This window comes from Zosterops lateralis, assembly GCF_965231275.1.
Source record: "Zosterops lateralis genome assembly, chromosome: 15".
Lineage (NCBI taxonomy): Eukaryota > Metazoa > Chordata > Aves > Passeriformes > Zosteropidae > Zosterops > Zosterops lateralis.
Genome location: NC_139775.1, coordinates 10,266,844 through 10,288,205, shown reverse-complemented (window position 1 = coordinate 10,288,205; position 21,362 = coordinate 10,266,844). Strand labels below are relative to the sequence as shown.

Sequence of the window (21,362 nt, the reverse complement as noted above, 5' to 3'; positions counted from 1 at the left end):
TTGATCTAAACCAATGTTACAAGTTAAGAGTGAAATGCTAGAAAAAAGCAGCTTCTTTCCTGGAAACCCTTCATCCAAGGGCTATTTCTGCTACACAGGCTCCAAGCAGCTGCTGCACAATATGACGTGATTATCTGAAAGGCTGTACTTTGGAGTAAAAGGAGCACTATTGATTTTCATTTTGAAGAGTTACTGAAACCGAGGAGGAAAGGGAGTGAGGGGTTGTTAAGTTCAGGTAAAGTAAAACAGAGATAATGACAGCTGCATGGAAAGCAAGCAGATGGGCAGCCAAAATGTCTGGCTGCCTCTAAAGCTGCATAATTCTGTACCAGCAAACTTCGGGGAAACAGACAGGTTTGTTTTCCAGGAAGAGATAATAATGTAGAAACCTCTTTCTTGTGGCTTTCTTTAATCACATGGAGGGATGGTGTTAAAAACCAAACATGTAGAGAGACGCTCCCTTTGAACTACAAAAGCAAAAGGCATCCCAGGCTCGGTTCACTAAACGGGCACTTTACAGAAACTTACAGTCACTTCTCATGTTGAGCTGACCTCCTGTAGCTCTTTTAAAAACAACTATTTTAGCAGCCTTTGCTGCTACAGTACTGTCAGGACAATTCAAGTGTGCAGAGAGCATGTCACTGGAACTGACACCAACGTGCATGTGCCACATTGAATGTTTCTCTGCAAACGTGTTTGAGCATATTTGACAACAGCCATGCTAATCTGGTTAAAATACTTTTACTAGCTGAGTAGTCATTTCTCCAGAACTGTGCCTGGGAACATTTGGTGATGTACACCATAATATCCTCTTTTGTTTCAGATTTATAGGTCACCTCTTGCTTCTAGTGCAGATTGAGCTGTCACTTTTTGTGAATGTGTGAGAACAAATAAATCCCTCTTGTTGTGTATTCCCTCAGTGTTTCCTAGGACAGCTGAGTTCTTTGGTGCTATGCATGCTGCATCTGAAGCACCTTCAGAAAGCACAGGTGTGCCAAGTTCTGCTACAGGCAGCAAGACAGAGACATATGATCCTGGCAGGGATTTCTGTGGCACAGAAGCACTTTGCTAGTCAGTGAACAGTGAAAAAGTTAATTTGTCCTGCCCCAGCAGCCAAGGGTTGATTTCTGTTGCATTGAGTTGAGGTGAGACAATACTGTAGCAGAGCAGTTGGTTTATGGCCCCTTTTGTTCTCCCTCATTAAATCCATGCCATGTTCTTCGGCCAGGAGTAACCAAAGCACAGCAGGCTCAGCACCTGGCCTTAGCCCACAGTCCCTGCTGCTTCCCTGAGTGGGAAGAACATCCTCCAGGGAGAAACTACTGCCCTGAGGGGTTCCTCTCAGAGAGCTGCTCTCTTGCTTCATGTATGATTCAAACACTGAGAAAGCTGAAGTTTTAAAAAAGTATTCTGCAGCAAGATGAAAGGACTTAACAGCTCCTGTGCAAGAAAATAAGCCTACTGGCCTAAAGCCTGCTCTTTCTTTTCAAGGAATTACCAACAGGCTGATTGCAACAATAATTTTCCAAATTATAGTAACCAACCACATTTTCTGTGAAAATAATTTTGGATTCCAGTAAGTTAAAAATTACTGTTGTTTTTCCCCCCTCCTTTTTTCCTTCCTCTTCCCATTTTTCCAAGAAACCAGTATTATCTTGTATGCCTTCTCTGAAGCAGTGATGATGTGTATGTACTAGTTATCCAAAGGAAGCCTTGTGGTAGTCCTTGCATGTGCCTGCTCTTGGCCAAGAGGCTTTGATTCTTTGTGCACTCAGAAAAGACTCTGCTATTTCTTCATCTTCCGAGGTCTAGACCTCCACAGATCATTGGAAACATTCTCTCCATTGCCAGTAGCTTTTGGATCAGACACTTGGGCTCTTACTCAGCTGCAGCTCTCCCCTGAGGAGAGCACAGTTTGTGCAAAGTGAACATTTGTGGCCCTATCCATTAAATCACAAATTAAATCCAACCTGATGCAGAAGGTGTAACTAATGAAATAAAACTGGCTGCTTTTCCTCCAGCCCCTCAATTGCTTTTTGCACAAAATAAATTTCTTATGTTTCGGGAAGAACTCAATTTTTTTGAGATTTCTTTAAAAATTAGTTTTGTGGTCACTGTCAACTTTCTGCAGAAAATTCAATGAGAATTTTGCCTAATTTGAAATATTCTTTGATTAGTCAGTGACATGTTTTGTCTCTTGGGCAGTCTTTCATTTTACTCCATAAGTATTCAGCCTTAATTACAGCTTTTTGGGGTTTTTTGAGTACACTTGTACTCAACCTTTTCTTCAGGATTTTCATATCAGAAAGGCACTTTCTGTGACAGAATTAGCAAAATCAATCACTTTACCTGCTTTTTTGGATCCTACGTGCAACATTATTAATAGACTCTGAATGATTTCTCTCAGCTATGGGGTATGTACTTTCAGTTCAGCATTTTATTTCCAATCTGATTCTGCCAAACTCAACAGCAGGTTCCTGCAATAGCTGCCCAGTGACTCTGGTGTGGAATGAGAAGTCTGTCTTTTATTGATGTTCTGCATGATGGGTTTGCCAGTTTAGTAAACAAACAGGAGCCTGCCCATCCTGGCCATGTGCTCTTGCTCTGCTTTGTGCACACATTTCTTGGACACTTTTTTAAAGCCATTTTTTTCTCCTGACTGTGACATGACTGGATTTTTTTTCCCCCTAAAATAACAAGTTGTCTTGGCTCTCAAAGAGTCTGGAGCCACCATAAAGGATCCACCATAGGATTCCATGGCCCTGGAGAGGGAGTGAAGAAAAGCCAGGTTGAGGCAGAAGCTGCTGGATTGTCATTGTCACAGCTGTCTGTGACACCACACTCTTAAGTTGTTTTAAAAATGTTCTCTCCACATTGTTTCTATCATGCAAAATACACAGCCAGCAGCCTTCTAGTTTCTGGCTCACAAAAAAAGAAGGATAAAATTATGGAGAAAAAATTCACTTTCAGGAATGCAGAATGTGGATTGGGACTGGCTTTACTTACCAGACTTGAGCAGTTTTGATTTAGAGCAACTCAAAGAAAGGTTATACTGGCTGCTGAGGGTCCCAGCTACTTGGACTAAGTCCTTCAGGTTACCTTTAACACTTTTAAAGGTAAAAGTAAGATAAAAGGGTGGAGACAACAAAAACAGTATGGATAAGTCTGGTTTTTCGGAGCTTTTTTTAACCTGCCCACCAGTTTCAGCGTGGAGGATCAACCACTCAGTTACAGGAACAGACTGAGGGCACTGCAGTGTTTATGTGGGAAGTGGAAAGAATTATCTGCTACAGCTAGAAAGGGGAGTAGGATCTGCCATGTGTGAATGGTTAAAGGAATTACCTTACAGCCCCTTGGATGAAGTGAGATCCTTTTTCACTTTCCATGAGTAACTGCATTTGCCCTACCAAGTAAAGACTTCAAAGTGTAACAAATCACCATTTTAAGGAAAATTATGGAAATTTCACATAGCAACATCATAACGAGTGAACAGGCACCACTCTCCTGATGCTGTTTCCATCATTACTTTCAAACAGTCCGGCACTCTCTGCTTTGGTTCTCACTTACCTGAGTATATTCATTGGCACAACACGTGTCTTTGTGTGCTCACAACACACCCACCACCTCTGTTTGGCTTTCCCCCAGCCGCTGGCAGCGTATCTTTCAGCTGATAGGGGTGCCTGGGACTCCTATCAGCGTGCACATGGCACGGGGATTCAAGCTTGCCAAGAAGCAGCTGGGCGGCTGTATTTAGACCACTATCAAAATGACTAATGCCTGCTGAGAGCCTGAGTAGGTTGGCTCAGAACCAGCTCCTCCTGTACTACAGAACTTCTTACTCGTGCCGGTACAGACACAGGGTGAGAAATTCTGCCTGCCTCTGTCCTTTGCTGTCATTCAGCTCCACCAAGTCTGTGCTTGCCCCCTCCCACTCGGAAGGGACAGGGCAGATTCCACAACTTGTGTAACAGCAATTTGGGAAATCACACAGGAGGAGACACACAGGGAAATGCCACAATAGTTTCCTTATAGATTTTTCCAGGGGAAGAGGAGGGAAATCCTCCACTTAGTTCCGGGTGAGGGCATGATCCCCTTCCCCTACCACTGTATTTTCCATCTTTTTGAGGGTGAAGGAGTCAGGACAGCCACACTTGCCACTTCTTTCTATCTCTTCCTTGCTTATTTGCAGCCTGGTTGCCATGTAGGAGTTTTACGAGGCTTCTGAAGCCAGCAGAGGAGTTTTTAAGAGGGCTCCCATCCCCCAGATTGTCTGTGAGTGCAAATACTCCTTAAGTGTCATTGGTTTGAAGAGAAGGCAAATGGTGGAGAAGGGAGAATGAGGTCGTGAAATGATTTCCCTGAGTTGCCTCTGTAGAAGGTTCTCTGCAAAGCCCTGTTTGTTCATGTAGAGCAACTGAGTGCCTTTCCACTAGCCAGGTATTGATCAAAAATCCAGCTATTAGCATTATACAATATTAATACACAATTTTTTCTCCGATTCCCAGGCAAATAATTTTTCCAAGAGATTCAATAATCAGATGTGAAAATCTTGACCCAGATATGACTATGGCTTTTAGCTATGTCCTTTGGGATTGTCAAAATAAAACAAAGGAAAGAGCAAAATCCTGAAAAGAAATCTCAGTGTTACTCATATCAAGTGCCAAAAATCAGAACAGAGTCTCTAAGCATCTGAGCACTGGCAAGCTCCTGAAATATAAGAGCCACCACATTCAAGTTTATCATTGGTGAGATGACAGATGGAAGACTAATATTCTGATCTGCAAGCTGATTCTCCTGAATTAGGTCATGCACTTTCTGTCTCTGCAGGAAGAATTGGCGAGGAAGCACTTCTGGCTTTGTTGTACTCCTGAATTTTCTGTCAGTACTGACACCCTGTTTCTGTTACTGTCAGAGCTATGCAGACATTGCACAAGTAGAACTGACTGGTGCAGGCCAGGTGATGTTATATGATGGGTCACACAGTGAATAAATCTTTGTACTGAAATCAAGTCTCTTGACTAGTCCTAGGAGGGAGAACACCTCTTGTGTCAGCCTGATACGTGTGTGATCCAGTTCTGCTTTTGTTGCCTCTGCAATCCATAGCGAAACTTCCCTTACTTCAGCAGAGATTTATGGAAGTATTTAGTTCTTGAGAAGTTCTCCTTTTCATACTTTTGGTCTTGGGAAATGGTTTTCTTAGGAGTATAGATAGGCTTGGCCTTTCACAGCATTTCCCAATCCAACATGAGAGTCCTGATGCAGTAGCTGCATTTGCCAAGACTTTTCCTTCCCTCAGCAGCCAAACAGATCCAGTGCCAGGAGTGGATTTGGTTTGGGTCCTTGTATCCCTTACAGGTGAAGATCCTGCATTCCACAGGTTTCTGTGGCAGAGGGGAAGGCACTGTGGCCTGTGAAGGCTGTGCAACAGTGGGGCATCCCTTGGGCATCTCTGCCTGAGCAGAAGAGGGCAGGGGAGGTCTGCGAGCTGCTCTTTCAGTTGCTCCCTGTGCCTGAGAAATCTTGTGATTTAGTCATTGCTCTAGAAATATTTCTGTATTTTATTTGTTCACTGTTAAATCCTTATTCTGTCTCCTAAGCACACTCCCATGCACTTTCCAGATGCTTAATTTATTTTCCTGGACTTATTCCTAGGTTATCAGCTCCATTTCCTAAAGTGGCTGAAACAAAGGTCACAGACTGGAGTATTTCCAAAGCAGGACTAGTGTTTGCTAGTCTGAGCTCCAAGTTGATCATATGAGTATATTTCTTTCACTTAGACTTACAGTAAAATTAATAAAACTGATTTTGAATATTGACTAGTTCATCCTCCTCAGACCTCTTTGTATTGAACTATATAGAGCAGAAAACATGAATTGATTCGTAAAGCAGAAACTGAGTTCAGTGGAAAGATGGTTGTTCCCCTCCCCCATCCAATAACATTAGAAAGAATTGTTTGATGATACTCTTTCCCTCCTCAGCCCTTAATGTCCCAGAGAATCATATCTGACCAGCAAATTAAGACAGCTGGGACTGTGAGATATGTTCTTTAACTTTGATAGTTGTTTTACAGTAAATGTGTCATTTATTGTACATCCTGCATGGAACAGGGCATGACACTGTTTGTTCTGTTTAGATTTTTAAACATCATATCTGCTTAAAATGGTATTAATAGCAAAAAGGATTACCACATGCAATTTAGTTGTTAGGAGTTACAAGGAGGAGATAATATTTATGCCAGCTTTTTCATGGCAGGTCAGTTATTTTGTTAGCACAGGCAACAGTATATTTGTATTGTGCAACTCTTCCTAGGAACTGAACTGCGCTGGAGAACAGGAAATCATGGGAAGCCGGATGGACTTGAATTAAAAGGAAGGGATTTGTTTTCCCTGTGTTTAAATGCCACTGCCTATTGCACTAGTGATTTACTGTACAAACTTCTCATTATGCAACTAACTAAAATAAAAACCTGCAGAAAATTAAAGTGAGTGGACTGTACCTATTCTTACTTTGAATTTCTTTTCTCTTAATCAGTTTTGATGTGGTGCCACATGGTCTCCACAAGTCAAGGCTCTAGATTCTCAACAAATTTTCAAGGTGCTATTGTACAAATGTATAAATGATCATATAACCCAACAGAGAGTAGTTAAAATTCAGCCACTTCTGTATGTTTTAGAACCAGTGAGACCTAGCTACTCTCATAATCTGCCTGCTACATAAACACTTTATGACTCAGGCTGGGGGAGTTTCATAAATACTTTGCTAATGGTTATTTAAGAAGATGCTGCCTTATGAAGGTGTTCAAAAGGTGTCTCTTCCTTTTCCTTGTTTTCCTCTTCAATCAGCACATTATCTTAATTGTACCCTTAATGTGGCTTAAGCTTCAATAAAAGGAACTGCATTAATTTCAGCTCAAGCACTAGAGGCTGTTAAAAGTGACTTGTAGTCAGTTCAAGTTTTAAGAATTTGGACTAACAGTATCATAAGTTGTATGGAAAATAATTGGCTTCTTCAAGTCCTCAGTAAAGGCTCAGGCCTTCATTGTTGTCAGTGGAAGCTGAGCAGTTTTGGACTAGGCTGGATTACATAACAGGCCAGAATATTAGAGTTAGAAGCTCTAAACTAGGTGTAGAACTGTTCTGCACCTGGGACTCCATTTTTGTAATGGAGATTAGTGCTGGTAGAGAACTTGTGAGAACCACCTGTATCCCCTTGCAACTGTTATTCTCTGTGCAATTCTTTCAAAACCCAGCTCATAGTTTATCTGGCTCTCTCAAATACATGACCTCCTTCCAAAGTTTCACAGCCTTCCAGAATGCTTTTCCCTGGCATGCTACAGTCTTCCCATATTTCACACAGAATTTTTCTTTAGAAAGAAAAGATTTTCTTCCAAGGTTACTTTTCAGCTCAGTTCTGTTGATTTCACTAGAGAGTGAATTAAGCCCCTTTAATCAGGCTCTGAAGTCCTCTGGCCATAAGTTAAACCTAGCACTTACTTCAAGCTGGTCCTGCAGTTATTTTTTGTTGTTCCACCAATGGCCAACACTCAAACTACAACATTCATGGAATTACACATGCACTCATAAATTCACTCAAAGCCTATTTATACCAGCTTGGAATGTGTCTGTGGGTTGTGTTTAGCATTTATATGCAATTGCCCTTGGGCTTCAGCTGGGTTTATTTCAACATTAACAGATAATAGTAAGTGTGCAGCAGAGTGTGTGCAGCAGTCAGCTCTTCCTCACCATGAATCAAGTTCATGTCTGGCAGATAAAGTGTAGTATTTTAAACTCCAGGGGGTCAGAAGAGATTGTTCTTCCCCACTAGAAATGTCACTGGCAAAACCTATCTGTTTGAGCTTCCAGGCCCAAAGTATACTTTGGGATGATGTGAAATATCCTGCATTTTAAAATCATTGTCTTCTTAAACCTGTATTGAAATTACAAAGGAAATGAGATATGTAGGAGAGCAAGGAGAAAATAAGATGGCTGAGAAAAACAGCCCTGGACTGTACAGTGCTCCCTGATACTTAGTATACAGAAATAGCCTTACCTGTACTCTTCACTTTTGCCTTTTAATGCAGATTTGGAAGTCCTAAGCTAGTTCAGTATCAGTGATTGAAATTGTCATTGTGTTCACCTTGGCAATGAGGTTGATTATGGTCTTGCACATTGTGCATAAATTACACTTATTGGGAAGAAATATTACCTAGGTTTAATTAGTTCCAAAGCATAATAAAAAGATACGCAGTGCAAACAGTGCAGTTCACAAGGATAATGTCTTCCTTGATAGACTTATTTGCTTTAAAGGCAGATATAAAATAATACTTGGATATATGAGAGAATAATCAGCAAGTATTTCTTGATACCTAGCTAGATCTTTGTACTTCTAGTCCCTAAAGACTCTTCCTAAATACATTTGTGTATTATAGTAAGACTTCCAGGACTAGAGCATGCACTGATAAGGAAGTGAGTGCATGGGGAGGTTTACAGTCTGAGTTTGTATCAAGATACTTTTATTCTGTTGTCAAAAAGGTGTGAAGTTTGCCGTTGTTTCAGCAGGGCAGCTCCTAAAAGAAAAGCTGACCTCCTTTATTTGCATTTAGATGCCAGGGAAAATCCTTCTCACCAGTATGTACATGTGTCCTATTCCTAAAATTCAAAGCCAGAGTAGGCTAATCTTTCAATTTTGCATATTAGAACTTACCAAGTGTTCCAGGTGTGTTCTGTACTAAGCTGGAAGTCCTCAGAACTGTGTTGGGGCACTAAGTTGAAGACATTTAGCGTCACCAGTGCTTGAGACCTTTAAAACTGCAACACACAAACTGGGTGAGATGTTCTTATTTAATTCCCAAGGACAAATGACTCTGCAGCCTGTTGAGAAATCTCTTAACAACATCCCTAATGGCAGCGTGCCCCGGACCATGACAGCCGTGGCCCTAAAGACAAACAAGGTAGCTGAGAAGGTCACCCACACCACCCCGTGAAGTGCTTGCTGTGTCTGGCTTCTCAGGCTTTAGAGGAAGATGGAGGAATCACTGTCCCTGTGTGCAAACACTCATCTCTGAGCATCCTTCTAGACTCTTGTTGCCTCAGTTATCCACTCTAGAAAAGAGTGAAGTGCTTTTTTCAGCGAGGTGAAGAGCGCATGCACGTCCCAGTTGTTGGGTGTGCACCACAGCACTGAGTGTTCCAACATTCTGCATGAGCCTTGGGGTGCTTTAAATAGCTCTGCCCCCTGAGCCAATAGTGATTTCCCTGTCAGGTCAAACATTTCTCTCACTACAGCCTTTTCTCCTTTTCTTTACAGAGCAGAAACTCAGAGGAGTCATTGTCAGCATAGCTGACAAATTAGAAGAACAATATTGGTTGTAGATGCCATTGTACACCTAAACCTTTGTAATCAGCATCCTTAGAGAAGAAAACTGTAGCAAACTCAGGTTGAACAACAGGTCAGTGTTATGTTCTGTTATCACAGCTCAGCCTGACACAGCCTCAGCTTGTTCTGTGCAGTAACAGTAATGACAAAATTTACAGTAACCAGAAACTTGTATGAAAATCAAAATTGCATTGCCAAATGTACTAGCCTGAGAATACTGGAACTGAATTTTTTTTATTTAAGAAAGGTACCATCTACTTTGCATAGAATTATACAAATATGGTGCCTGCTGAACACATACAAGAGGTAACAGGTATGTGATACTTTACAGAGCTTGGGCTACAAGAGTGTACTTGTGCTCAGGACTGCTGTGCTGTTGTAATGTCTTGTTTGTGAAAAGCTTCTGTTGGCTGCCAGTTTTACAGGCATTGACAAGAATTTTCTCCTTTTCCTACAAAAACATAATATTTTTCTGCTTCTTCAAAACAAAAAGACCTGCATTTGCATAAGAGAGTGATTTCTACACCATACATTTAGTCTTAGGCCAGCGATGGATTTACCGTTAATCACGTAATTGTTGACTGTGAGAGATTAGATAAAGAAGATTCTGTACTTGTAAAGGGAAGATCCTATCTCAAGCTGAAAAAGGCTTGAGGTACTGAAATGTAGTTTCAGTTTATTTTAAACAGAAAGCAGTTGTATCTAACACTCTTAAAGCTTTCACGGCTCACTTCATTTTACTTTGTATCGCTGGCCTTGCCTGGAACTAGGGAGAAATGTGGGGAAGGTTCACACAATGACTTTCTGGCACCTAGTTGGCACGTCCTGGCAGTTATGCAACTTTCTGAAAGCTGCTGATTTTCATCTAATTCAGCTGTTTAAATTAGCTGGTGTGAACAACTTACCTGGTGAGAGCAAATGAGAATGTAAATGTGACAGAAAACAAAAGTAATTTCTGAAACATTTGTCAAAGCTATTTCTGAACAAATTGTATATGTAGAATAGATGTCAGAAAAGTCTAGTAAAAAGGTTTTTTTACCTGGGCAGAGCTAAGAAAATAGCTACTAACCTTACTTGTTGTGTAGCAGATATATCTCCCAAATCTAGTGATAGAGATAATAGCTATCCCTACTTCAGTTTCATGAATCTCCAGGATATACCAGCTCCGCCTCCAGATCTGTCTAGACTGTCTGAAAAGTGATGGTAGGCAGGTCAAGAGATAACCAAAGGAGACTACTACACTGAGAATTACAAAATCTGTAAGCCTCAGTCGAGTCTGTGTTGTAACATTTTGGGGACAATATTTTATGTTTGCTTCTGTTTTCAGTGCTCAGTCTGGGAACCAGAAGTTGTTCAGATCCCAGAGAGGATACCTAAAATCTTAGCCTGAAAGCTCAATCTGACTCAAATTCCAGTAATAATTAGTTTCTGCTGTAGGGAAGTTGATTTGGGGAAAGTTTGGTTTGAAGGGCAGTTTCAGTTTGAAGGGCACAGGGCTGACTTGCAAGTACTCTGCAGAGCTGCAAGGAATGGGGTAGGAAATTGCACACAACCTTGTGTACACACAGCATCAAAACAGAGCACTCTCTGTGAGTTTGTTGAGGCTCTATCAAGTAAGAAATCCTTGTGATGCAATCATAACCCTTGCATTTAATTTTAAAAAAATATACTTACTGTTATTTAATAAAACTATCTGCAGAAAGGTCAGTCATTCCCAGGAAATTGATTTTGGTGGACCTAAAAGTTTACTACAGATGTTTGGACAATATTGTCTGTATCACTTTAAGAGTGATGACCAGATTTACCATTCTTTTACATGGCTGGGAGCTACAAAGAATAACTGAAATTAAGAGTAACTGAGATGAAAATGACAACAGAAAGGTGATCCTACTTTCCCTTGCTAAAATTCTGAAGAACAGAATGAAAGAAACTTGACAAATGGGGCTTATGGTACAGTTAGTTATTTGGTTTATTCTGTTTGGCTGATAATCCACCTTCACAGTGTATCTGCTCCTCTCATAGCTGAAGACCATAGAGAAATTGTTTTGCTGTGCACAATCATCCGTCATTCTTGTCTGCAATAGCTACATCCAGAGCATGTCACTGAGCTGCAGGCAGAGGGGAAATACTTCTGACCTGTGGGTAACTCAGCTGTCTGTCAGTCAGGAGTTTCTGACTCTTTGGCATTTGCTGCTTTGCCCTACTTGAGCAGTGGTTTTTGTGGGAGAAGTTGGGCTTCTCTTTACACTTCCTGCTGGCCCACGTTTCTGGTATTCCATGGTGACACAAGGAGCACATTGGACTAAGGTGTTGCACATTTGGCTGCTCTACTGGGAAACAGCTGTACAGATACAGTGACAGGATCTGAGTTATGCAGAAGTATGATAAGTTAGAGGCAATGAAAAGCCTTGGCACTTTGTGGCAATTGGGAGAAACTTCCTGGAAACTTACAGCATGGGCATTTGTTAGCTTTACACAGAAAACCATGTATAGAGCCCAAATGAAGTCCCCGTTACACTGCCTTTGTCTCAAATCAGTGCAATCAGTGAATAAATGCATTACTCACACAGCTGTTGGCACGGTGACTGGAGGGTGGCAGAGTCGGGACCTGAATGCCAGCCCAGCACAACAGGAAGAGCTGACCCTGGAGCCGAGAGGGTTCAGGAGGTGGATGTGCTGTTCCACAGAGATTCAGTACCAGCGGGGTGAAGAGTATTGATGGCTAGATACGGGCAGCGTGTTGCCCTAGGGGACAGGTTTTTTTTCTTCCCTGTTGAAAATAGCATCAGTGCTGACTGCAGCTGAAGCCTCACTTCTTGTAAATGACTCCAATCATAACAGAATTAGTGTGACCACAGCCTCAGCGCGCCGACGGCCCTGCTTGGCGTTCAGCAAGCTCCTCCTCCTCCTCCTGAGCCCTCAGCAGCTGAAACAAACAGTTTTCTGAACTTCTACATGTCTATTAATTGGCTCTGATCGTTAGCAAGTGTTTTACAGCTGTTGCATTGTATGTAATTCAACCTACTCAGAAAGTGTTTCAGTGTAAAGGGTGAGGAAGCCTCAGTCCTGTGGGGTCCCAGGAGCAGGGCTGGGTCCTCAGAGCCCACCCTGCTGCTCTGGAGGACACGGCCACGCTGCAAATGGCATTATTTTAAAGCTCTCCCTTCCCCACTAAGTGTAAATACTACAGACTCTTCAAAAGCATGGCTTTGCTGTGCTCCTGAGCACGGCTCAAATTCTCCCATAGTCCTTTAAGAGATTGACTGTTTACTTCACTTTTCAGCCACAGCCAAAAGGTCAGGGGAAAGAGCTGGGTGAGGGAAAGGGACTGGAATCACCACTCTTCATGTGCTGTTTAGCAGGAGGGAGTAAAATCTGTTGCATGTTTCTATTGCTTTAGGTGCAGAGTACTGCAAATCCCCTATTTGACCTTGCTGGTGCTTTATTAAAGCTGAGGACGAGAGATTTGACAGCTGAAATTACTACAGAAATCTTCAAGAGATTCCTGCTGTGCCCCTTAGATGTGACACCACCCTTAAATCAGTGTACACAGGTAAGCAGACATTTTAGAGAGCCCTTCATTTGCTCTTACAGAAGGAAAGTCAGAGTGAATTGTGAACACACATCCTGTGGTTAGGATTTCCTTATTGCACTGGAGCAACCCACATATACCTACTAGAGAAACTGCCTGGCCACTGTATTGTATGCTGGGGAGAAAGAGAAGGAAAGGAAGGGGAAAAAAATAAAGCACGTAAAGATAATGTAATTTAAAAATGCAAATCAGCTTTGCCTCCTTTTAAGGGATATTTTATACAATTCTGACCTTCTTGTCCTGATTTATAGTTTTGGTTATGTATTTTTTTCTGAGCTATTCCATGTTTGCATTTCATAATAAAGACAAAATGAAGGTATTTAGACACCTCATGTGGGAGGATATAGCTTATTTCTGCTAAACTTACTCTAAAGCAATAGAAGAGAGAAAGAAAACAGGGTTTTTTTCTAATAGGAAGAAAATGAAATTTACTCAATCCTTACATTTCTTATTCCACACCTCTCAGTGGGAAGCCCCTTATTCTGTATCTAGGTCTAGTTTTGCTTTGTTTTCTCAGAAGTAGCAGAGAACCTTCTAAGTTACATTGTGCTTGTTCTACCAGTAATGCTGCCAGGTGGGCACTATTCTGTGTACCAGAGCAAGAAGCCATTCGTTTGGAGCCTGAAGGGTTAAAAGATACTCATGTGGAGCTGGGAATGAGTATAGGGAAGGGATAACAATCTCTGCTGACAGCAAACCAGTCTGGCAGCCTTCACCCTACAAAGACTTTTCTCCAGTTTAACAATGCTATTTACATTCAGGCAGTAGCTTTGCTCCAGCTTCCTATCTGTTGTATAGCACAGCATTCACTACTTCCCAAATTTATTTCCTTGCAGCTGCTGTGGGAAAATGCATCATTTGACAACTAATTCCAGCTTTAGAATTAAGCAGAAATGCTTTCAGTTGTTCTAGGACTGATCCAGAGAACATTTTTAGGGAAGCAACACACCAGAAACTCACATGATATTGCCTGTGTGTTCTTTTTTCCCTTTTTTCATAATGTCCAGTCCACTGAGTAATCCTTAGTCATGTCTGAGGAGGAAACCTATTTATTCCAAAGAAACATCAATGAAGAGCTGATTTGGCAAATATTAAACAAATGATTCAGTAAGAATCACTATAGAACATACACTCATTGTCTCCTAAAAGTGGCTTTATCTTTAAAAGGAATGTGAATTACAGTAGGGGGAGAGACATTTTATCTCCCAAACTCTGAAGATGACTTTATTTACTGCCTGCAGTTCCTGTAACCACTGTAGATCTGGGCTGATAGAGTACATTTCTGTGAAAGACTCTGTGTCTTCTTTGAAGTGATTTGGTTCAGCTGGTTTTCTAAGTCAGCTTTTCATGGATTTCAGGAAATGCTTGGGGGAGAGAAGAATCACTTTCTCATAATGCAGGTGACACTTTGCCAACTCAGGCATCTCAAGTCATTCACAGCTACAGTTTCTGGGGGCTGTTTTTGTGTTTCATGAGCAGATGGAAACAGAACAGTCTAATGTAGTTTAACTTTCTTTGAATGCAGTTTAGCCACTAGAAATTACAGCTGCAAATGCAGAGCCTTGTGTTCTCTGGATCCTGTAATGGAGCTAAGTGATAGATTCTTTTAAGGTGTCAAATCTCTGCCCTCTAGATCAGGAGAAATTTCAGATGAGAAACATCTTTTTTAGGTCTAAGGATGTCTGCACCTTTGGCATTTGTGTATGCAAATTTTCAAAGGGAACTAAGTTATCCTTTCCCCAGTGCACCACAATGATACAGTGGTCACTTAAAGAAGTGTGTGAAAAGCATTTCTGGACTGTTTTTTTTTTTTTTTTCCCACCAAGGTTCATGGGGGTTGGTTATGTCAGACAGCAACCTCTTCTAGCTAAGGGCTTTGCACCTTCTAACAGAAATGAGGCAAGCCAGTGTTGGTGCAGTTTGCTCAGCCAAGGGCTTGATTTACTCCATCAAAAACTATGCATCACTGCAGTCTTAATACAGTGTCCCTGCTCTCATGGATTTAGGAGAGACATGGATTCCTGGGCAGATTCACCCTGGGTATATTTTCTACTTGCTTGCCCTTTTTTTGTTGTAGGCTTTTACAGGCAGGAATCCTCTGCCTGCTGGACTAGAACTAAGAGAGACTAATTTGGTAGGGCAAAGAAGCAGGACCATGTGGAGACCTTTCTGCACTTACACACTCAGTTAAGCAGTTAATCTGCCAGCAGGATAGCTGCCAGAGCCTTTAAAACTGAAAACAGAGATGCTACTTTTTTTTAAAAACTGTGACAATAAAGTTTATTATGTTAATACCATTAAAAATATTATAAAATAGTAAAATATTCTGCTTGGCAGAAAAATTATGCCAGGGTTTTAAAACCCCAGGTTTGTGCAAACAGTTTTTGTAAACATAAGAAGTCAAGTGTTCAGGTTCCATCGCAAAATACAGTAAATTGCTACAAAAATAAGTTTGCTCACTGTCAAACATATTTAAAAACCCAGGAAGCTGGATTTCACTACACATATCTTATGTGTCACTATACAGTTAATGCTGCACTTATATCTGAAATGGGAAGGATTTCAGATAGTCCTTTAAAACAGGATTGAGTGGGATCTGATTTAAGTTCTCTCTTCCAAAACTCTTCACGATGCTCTTCCGGCAGAGCTCCTGCAGCGGCTGCACCCGGACCTTGCGAAGGGGGGTAATCAGTACCTTCCTCGGGGAGCTTAGGTAATGTTCCAGCAGCTTAAAAAGACAGTCAAAAGTCTCTTTGCTGCCATCCAGGCTGAAACGCCCGGTCTGAAAGTTAATCCGGATACTGGTGGGTCCAGTTGCAGTCTTAACACTGATGGCAAAGAAGCAATTCTTTTGTGTGCTGTCCCTGATGAGGAAGGTGCCCTCAGGCTCAGACTTCAGCTTCTCGTGGGCAGCGCTGACGGTCAGAGGCCCCCAGTAGAAGCCACAGGCATCCAGCAGGCTGCTGGCTCGAGTGATGCTACTGAAATCCGCTTGGGAGCGAAAGGTTCTGAAGTGTGTGTTGCCCTGTGCCTGCACAGTGCCGGGCCGGCCGGGGCCCTGGAAGCCTCGTGCCTGTGAGCGATCCCGTGCCGGAGGGTCAAGAAGCCGTCTTGGGTCTGCTCCAAGTGCATTATCTGCTGACACCTTGCTGTGCACTACCATCCTACAGCCGAGAGCAGCGGATGCGGTCTTCCATAGCGTCAGCGGCTACGGCAGGGCGGCCTTCCAGCAGCTACTCTGAAACGCCAAGGAGAGAAACCATGTGAGATCGATCCTCAGGGACGGGCGGCTGCACTCGCTGAATGACCGACTCTCCCATTGATACACCTCCCACCCATTATAAAATATTTATTTTCCAGTTTACACCAGGCACACAACTGCTCTCTTTTGGACAAGATTAGCAGCCTATCACTACAGCAAACTCCAAAGCTCCAGAAATATTTAGCAAGAATCATTAACAGCTACAGAAGATAATACAGTTTCCCTGCTATGAGCCTTTTCAGGATTTTACAACTGAATTACCAATTTTTCTGCCTTCCCAACTACGATTGGGAACTCAGCGCACTATGTCATTATTTGGTGCATGCATTGTGTGAAAAAGATAAAATGGGTGATGGTTGTGTTCCCAGATAATTGGGGAAGACAGTGAGGTGAGGTGCCATTGTAGGACTGAAGTGTAACTTGGAGGGGCCGCCTATTACACGGTCAGTTTACACACTAATCCTAAAACTTTTCCTCTCTCCTGTTAACCTGAGGCTCAGCCATAAAAGGCAATTTCCATTCCCCCAAGTTCCCCTTGGGACAGCAATGCTACAACCTACTAGCTCATACAAATCAACCTCTGTGAACCCTTAAAGCATTACTCCGCAGCCTCTCTCTCTTTTTTGTATCACATGCACTTTAGTAGCCCAATCTAAATTGCTTCCTATTGATATATCTTTCAACATAAGGGACTAAATTCATCCCTCGTGTTACTTCAAAGGAATTAGCAGCGCTGCACCAGGAATGTGTTTGGCCTGAAATGTCTGTCTCTGACAGTGTGGTTCAATACATCTCCGCTGGCTGCCTTGACCTTACTGGCAAGCATAGATTTTAGGATTTATCCCTATAGTCAGATATAGATCTGCAGCAGCGGCTTGTTGAGAAACCTTGAAGGATTCTCAGAAATGAATCCCTCAGCCGTCTCGCAGTTCAGGGTAACATGCTAATGAGGATTTCAAAGAAAGCATGCCGCTGGATTCCTGTCTATGCTAATTTAACAACTTGATGTTTGGTTTAATTTAGGTCATATTACCTCCTCAAGCACCTACGAGGGTTATAAAATCCTTAAGCTGGCTGAAAGTAGCGCTGGGCTTGCTTTGCACAGCAGAAGGAAACTGATGCCAGTTTTTCCAATTACCGGGCCAGGATTATCGCTCAGTATTTAAGTTAAAAATTCAGTTTCAGGGCACCCTCGGGAGAAATAAGCACTAAGCCCGAGATGTAAAAACCAAAGGATTCGCTAGCAGAAGCCGTAGGGAGCCAAGCGAGTGTTTGCAAGCCTTTCCAAAGTGCACGGAGCAAACAGGGGACACGCCAGTCCTCGGAGCCCGCAAGGCAGGGCAGGGATCTGGGACAAGGGTGCCGGAGTGCGGAGCGGAGCCTCCTCCGGGCCCGGGGGGTCCCTGCAAACCCCGCTGCGAGTCCCTGAGTGCTTGTCCCACTGCTTTACACCGGGCACGGCAGGTCTGTCTGAGCACGGACACCGAGCCAAAAAGGGAGGGGAAAATGTATTAAAAAAAAAAAAAAATTAAAGGGCAAAGTCTCCCGAAGCCACCAGGCTCTTTAATATCTGACAGGGCTCCTCCGAAACCTGAGCTCATCCGTGTGCGGCGCCCGAGCCCCTCTCGGTGCAGGTCGCGGTTTTTGGGGATCCCCGGGGCAGAGACCCTCCCTTACCTCGGGGTGCCGCGGGCGGGGGCCGTCCCCGGAGCGCAGCACACGCTGCCAGTCGCAGTCCCGCTGCTGGTCCTGGTCCTGGCCCCGGCGGCCGGCCGAGCATCCTCCGGCGGGGGCCCTGCCTGGCGCCGCGGCGAGCCGGGGCTGCCGGGGGCGAGCGGCACCTCCAGCGCTGCGGCCCCTCCAGCGCTCTGTGCCCGCGCATCGCCCCGGCTCTGCTATTATACACGGCGGGGCCGGCCCGGCTCCTCCCCCGCTTCTCGGAAAGCATGTGGCCTCTGTTCACTGTTCACTTTCGCTTTCCTTAGCGCGGAAAACGCCGCTGGGGGCGCCCCGCAGCTCTTCAACTTCTTCTATCCGACTACGTCTGGCTTTTTTTTTTTTTTTTTTTTTTTTTTTTTCCTGGAGCAGGAGGCGGTGGCCGCGGGGAGGGTCGAGAGGTGCTGCGGGGGAAATCCGAGCACAGGAATGCTCTGAGGCCCCAGGGAGGACAGGGGACACCAGAGGTAGGTGATGGGTGAGGCTCTGACTGGCAGCTGCCTCAAAACGTGGAGGGAGAAAAGAAAGAAAAAGAAAAGTAAAAAAACCAAGCAAGCAACCACTGCTGGGAAGTGTAAAGTGAAAATAGCTGTTATCAGAGCTAACAGGTCAGCATGGACAGAAGAGGTGAGAGAACTAAATGGATAACTTAAATGCTCAAGAAAGGACAAAACATTAGACCAATAATCTCAAAGTGTGAAAAGCATTCAGAGAAGCTTGTGATCCTTCCACTGAGAAGACTGCAAAGATGCTACACTGGGGTTTGAGTTCTCAAAGGAAAATTTCTCTGGGGTTTTCTCCAGAGTAATCGGAATTAAAAGTAACTGTTCAAGTCCCAGCTGTGTTTATAACCTTGCCAGCAGCCAGTGCAGGAGACGTGGAATGCTCTCCTGCTCACTCAGAAAGAGATTTGAAACCTCAAATACCCCACCAATGTCTTATGTGCTCCCTTAAGCAGGCCCAGTAAAATGTGGTTTCTTCCAAAGAGGATGTTTCTTAAAATAATAACCACCACATTTTAAAGGACAAGAAGTTTCCCTGCAGTTAACATGATGTTTTGTGACAATGAAAAGGATCTCTGACAAATACTTAAGGGGAGAGGAGCTGGCAATGCCTTGTGAATTGTCCTTTGGGATGAAGCTGAGGGAATGTATTTCCTGCTTTGAGTTAAATATTCTTTTCAAACTCCAGTGTGGTCACAGACTGACTTAACCTGATGGCAATACAGCTCCTTACAGTGATGTGCAGGCAGTGTACAATAGGTGACTGGAAAATTCTGATGGTTTTTTACCCACCAAAAGCTACTGCTTATCTTCTGCCATGCAAGAGCATAGTTGTCATAAATTTGGAGAAGCAGTGTGCCATTAATTTTAAGACCTGGCACAGATATTCACTTTATGCTCAGACTCCTCTCAAGTTTTGAGCACCAGTGCTTTAGTCAAGGTTTGGCATAAGCTGCTGGAGGAAGCTCCTCTGCTTTACTGTGTAAAGCAAAAGCATGAAAGAGTGGTGGAACTGAAACTTCCCTTAGAATTTGAACATGCAATATTTTCACTCTTTGCTGGTGGTATAGTGTGCTCCATGCAGGAGCAGATTCCATGGCTGGTTTGGATGTGGCATGGTTGGTGTTCACACAGGTAACACAGCCAGGCCTTACCCTTAACTGCTTAAAGTCTTCTTAGTCAAGACAAAGTCCACTTCCTCCCCCCTCCCCATCCTTCAAAGAAAAGGCGTTTGATGTCCTTAACCTTGTCAAGATAAGGTAAATCAGAACCGAAAGTACAGCTCAGGTCCTCTTGGCTCCTCCCTCAGTGCCCAGCCAGCTCCCTCCCTGCTGCCGCAGCCTTGTCCTGCTGTCGCTGTGGCTTTAAGTGGCAGAGCACTGCACGGCTCTAATACAGCACAGTGGGGTGCGTGCTTCTCACAGGAGAAGGAGTTGGCTGGAGGTTGCTGTAGATGTGCCAGGAAAGCTGTTTCACTCTCATGTAATTTTTAATTTTGTAAGATCACAGGGGAAAGAAGGATCCTGCAGGTGCACATGCAGTCTGTCTGCCATGGGCTGTAGTGCAGCTGACAGAGTGCCCGTCCAAAAAGTCGTGTTCACTGAGCAGGAATGTGGTAATAATACTCAGTTGCAAAGCTTCAGAGCTTGGCAAGGCTCAGAGCGGTAGGTGAACTCCAAGTCGCAGAGGAGAGTGATGGAGTGAACCTGCCAGCTTGGACACCAGAAGCCAAGTGTGTCAGGCTGCTCCTTATGAAGTTTGACACCATCCCTACGTGAATCACAGTGGGAGTGGTCCGGGATGCTCCATGGAGTGCCTTAGAAAGGTTTGCCCAGGAGGAGCAGGCTTCAGCTGTAGTGTGTAAAGGAGATCTGCACAGTGAGTGAAGTTTTTGTGATAGGAGTTGAGGGTTTACATGTGAGGGCCCCACAAGTTGAGCCTTCTTGGGAAATCTCCAGTTTTACCCACTCATGTTTCATTTTTGCAACCTTCCATTCCCATCTTTCCGTTTCCTTTCCTGCATCCTCTCTCTGGCCTCAAAGCCCGGCAATGTGTCCTTGGGAAGAGCTCCGTGCTGCGGGACCCGGCAGGGTGCGGTCACTGTACCCAGCAGAGGGCGGTGCACAAATGGAGCCGGGGCACAGCTGCTGGACAGAGCACACGGAAACGTCTCTGCATCAAAGACTGAAGGTGAAAGCACTGCTGCCAGTCCAGGTAATTCTGATCCGTGCTCTGGCAGCTGAAGGAGCACTTGCTGCTTTTTGCAAGGTGAATTAGACTTGGAGTCTGTTTGGTAAGTAAAGCCTTCCATGTGAAATGCCTGTTTTTCCCCATGTGGAGAAACAAATTGTGTTGCCTTCCCTGCTGATGGTCTCAGAAAAAAAAAAAAAAAAAAAAAAAAAAAAAGGCAAAATCTGGAGAGAAAATTATTGGGACACATCACCTTGTCTTCCTTTCTCCCTTGTTTCTAGAGCAGGAAAGTAAATGCTTTTGCTCTGAAGGTTCGTATCAGTAAGCCTCCAAGGGCTAGGATAAAGCACAAACTCAGCTTTTGTTAAACGTAAAAGTCCTTAGCCCTATTTTGTAAAAATTGTTTTGAAAAATGACAGAAAATTCAGAGGAATTGCTGGGCATTTGTGCAGCAGGAGCATGGCTTACTGGTTAGAAACAGAACAAAGGTGGCAGAGAATCTGTTTAGAAAGCACTGGGAATAGGGATGCCAGTTAAGGTCTGCCAGGAGGCAGCAAGAGAGAAAATGTGGTACTGAAGATGGTTTTGAAGGTAGGAGAGTACTGTATCTGTTGGGGATACCTGAGACATTTGCCTGTTGGTTAGTTTTCTAAACCCCACACTCTTAGCCCAACTAACAGCAGAATAATGCAGGCAGAGCTTCCTCTGCGCTCCAAGCCTTTCC

General features: G+C 43.6%; 2 protein-coding genes across 5 annotated transcripts in view; one reads left to right on the top strand and one right to left on the bottom strand.

Annotated features, from left to right (window-relative positions):
• CLEC16A (C-type lectin domain containing 16A) overlaps window positions 1–21,100 on the top strand; it is a 119,692-nt gene extending 98,592 nt beyond the window's left edge. The window contains exons 24-26 of one of the 4 annotated variants that reach the window (XR_014591200.1): window positions 12,776–12,928; window positions 18,318–18,412; window positions 20,491–21,100. The gene's annotated coding sequence lies outside the window, so the exon portion shown is untranslated. Of the gene's footprint in view, window positions 1–12,775; window positions 12,929–15,044; window positions 15,127–16,006; window positions 16,023–18,317; window positions 18,413–20,490 lie in introns of those variants that run through there. The other 3 variants (XR_014591201.1, XR_014591202.1, XR_014591203.1) reach the window with 3 other exon arrangements.
• On the bottom strand, window positions 15,034–18,322 carry SOCS1 (suppressor of cytokine signaling 1). The gene is made up of 2 exons (XM_083872760.1): window positions 17,907–18,322; window positions 15,034–16,205 (listed from the first exon to the last, which is right to left on the bottom strand). The coding sequence occupies exon 2, from the start codon at window positions 16,128–16,130 to the stop codon at window positions 15,507–15,509; it is 624 nt and encodes a 207-aa protein (XP_083728886.1). The 5' UTR covers window positions 16,131–16,205; window positions 17,907–18,322; the 3' UTR covers window positions 15,034–15,506.
• Window positions 21,101–21,362: the final 262 nt, after the last annotated feature.

Bases quoted from the DNA above. Each gene is read 5' to 3' on its own strand.
- SOCS1 (XM_083872760.1), bottom strand. From the start codon at position 16,130: ATGGTAGTGCACAGCAAGGTGTCAGCAGATAATGCACTTGGAGCAGAC.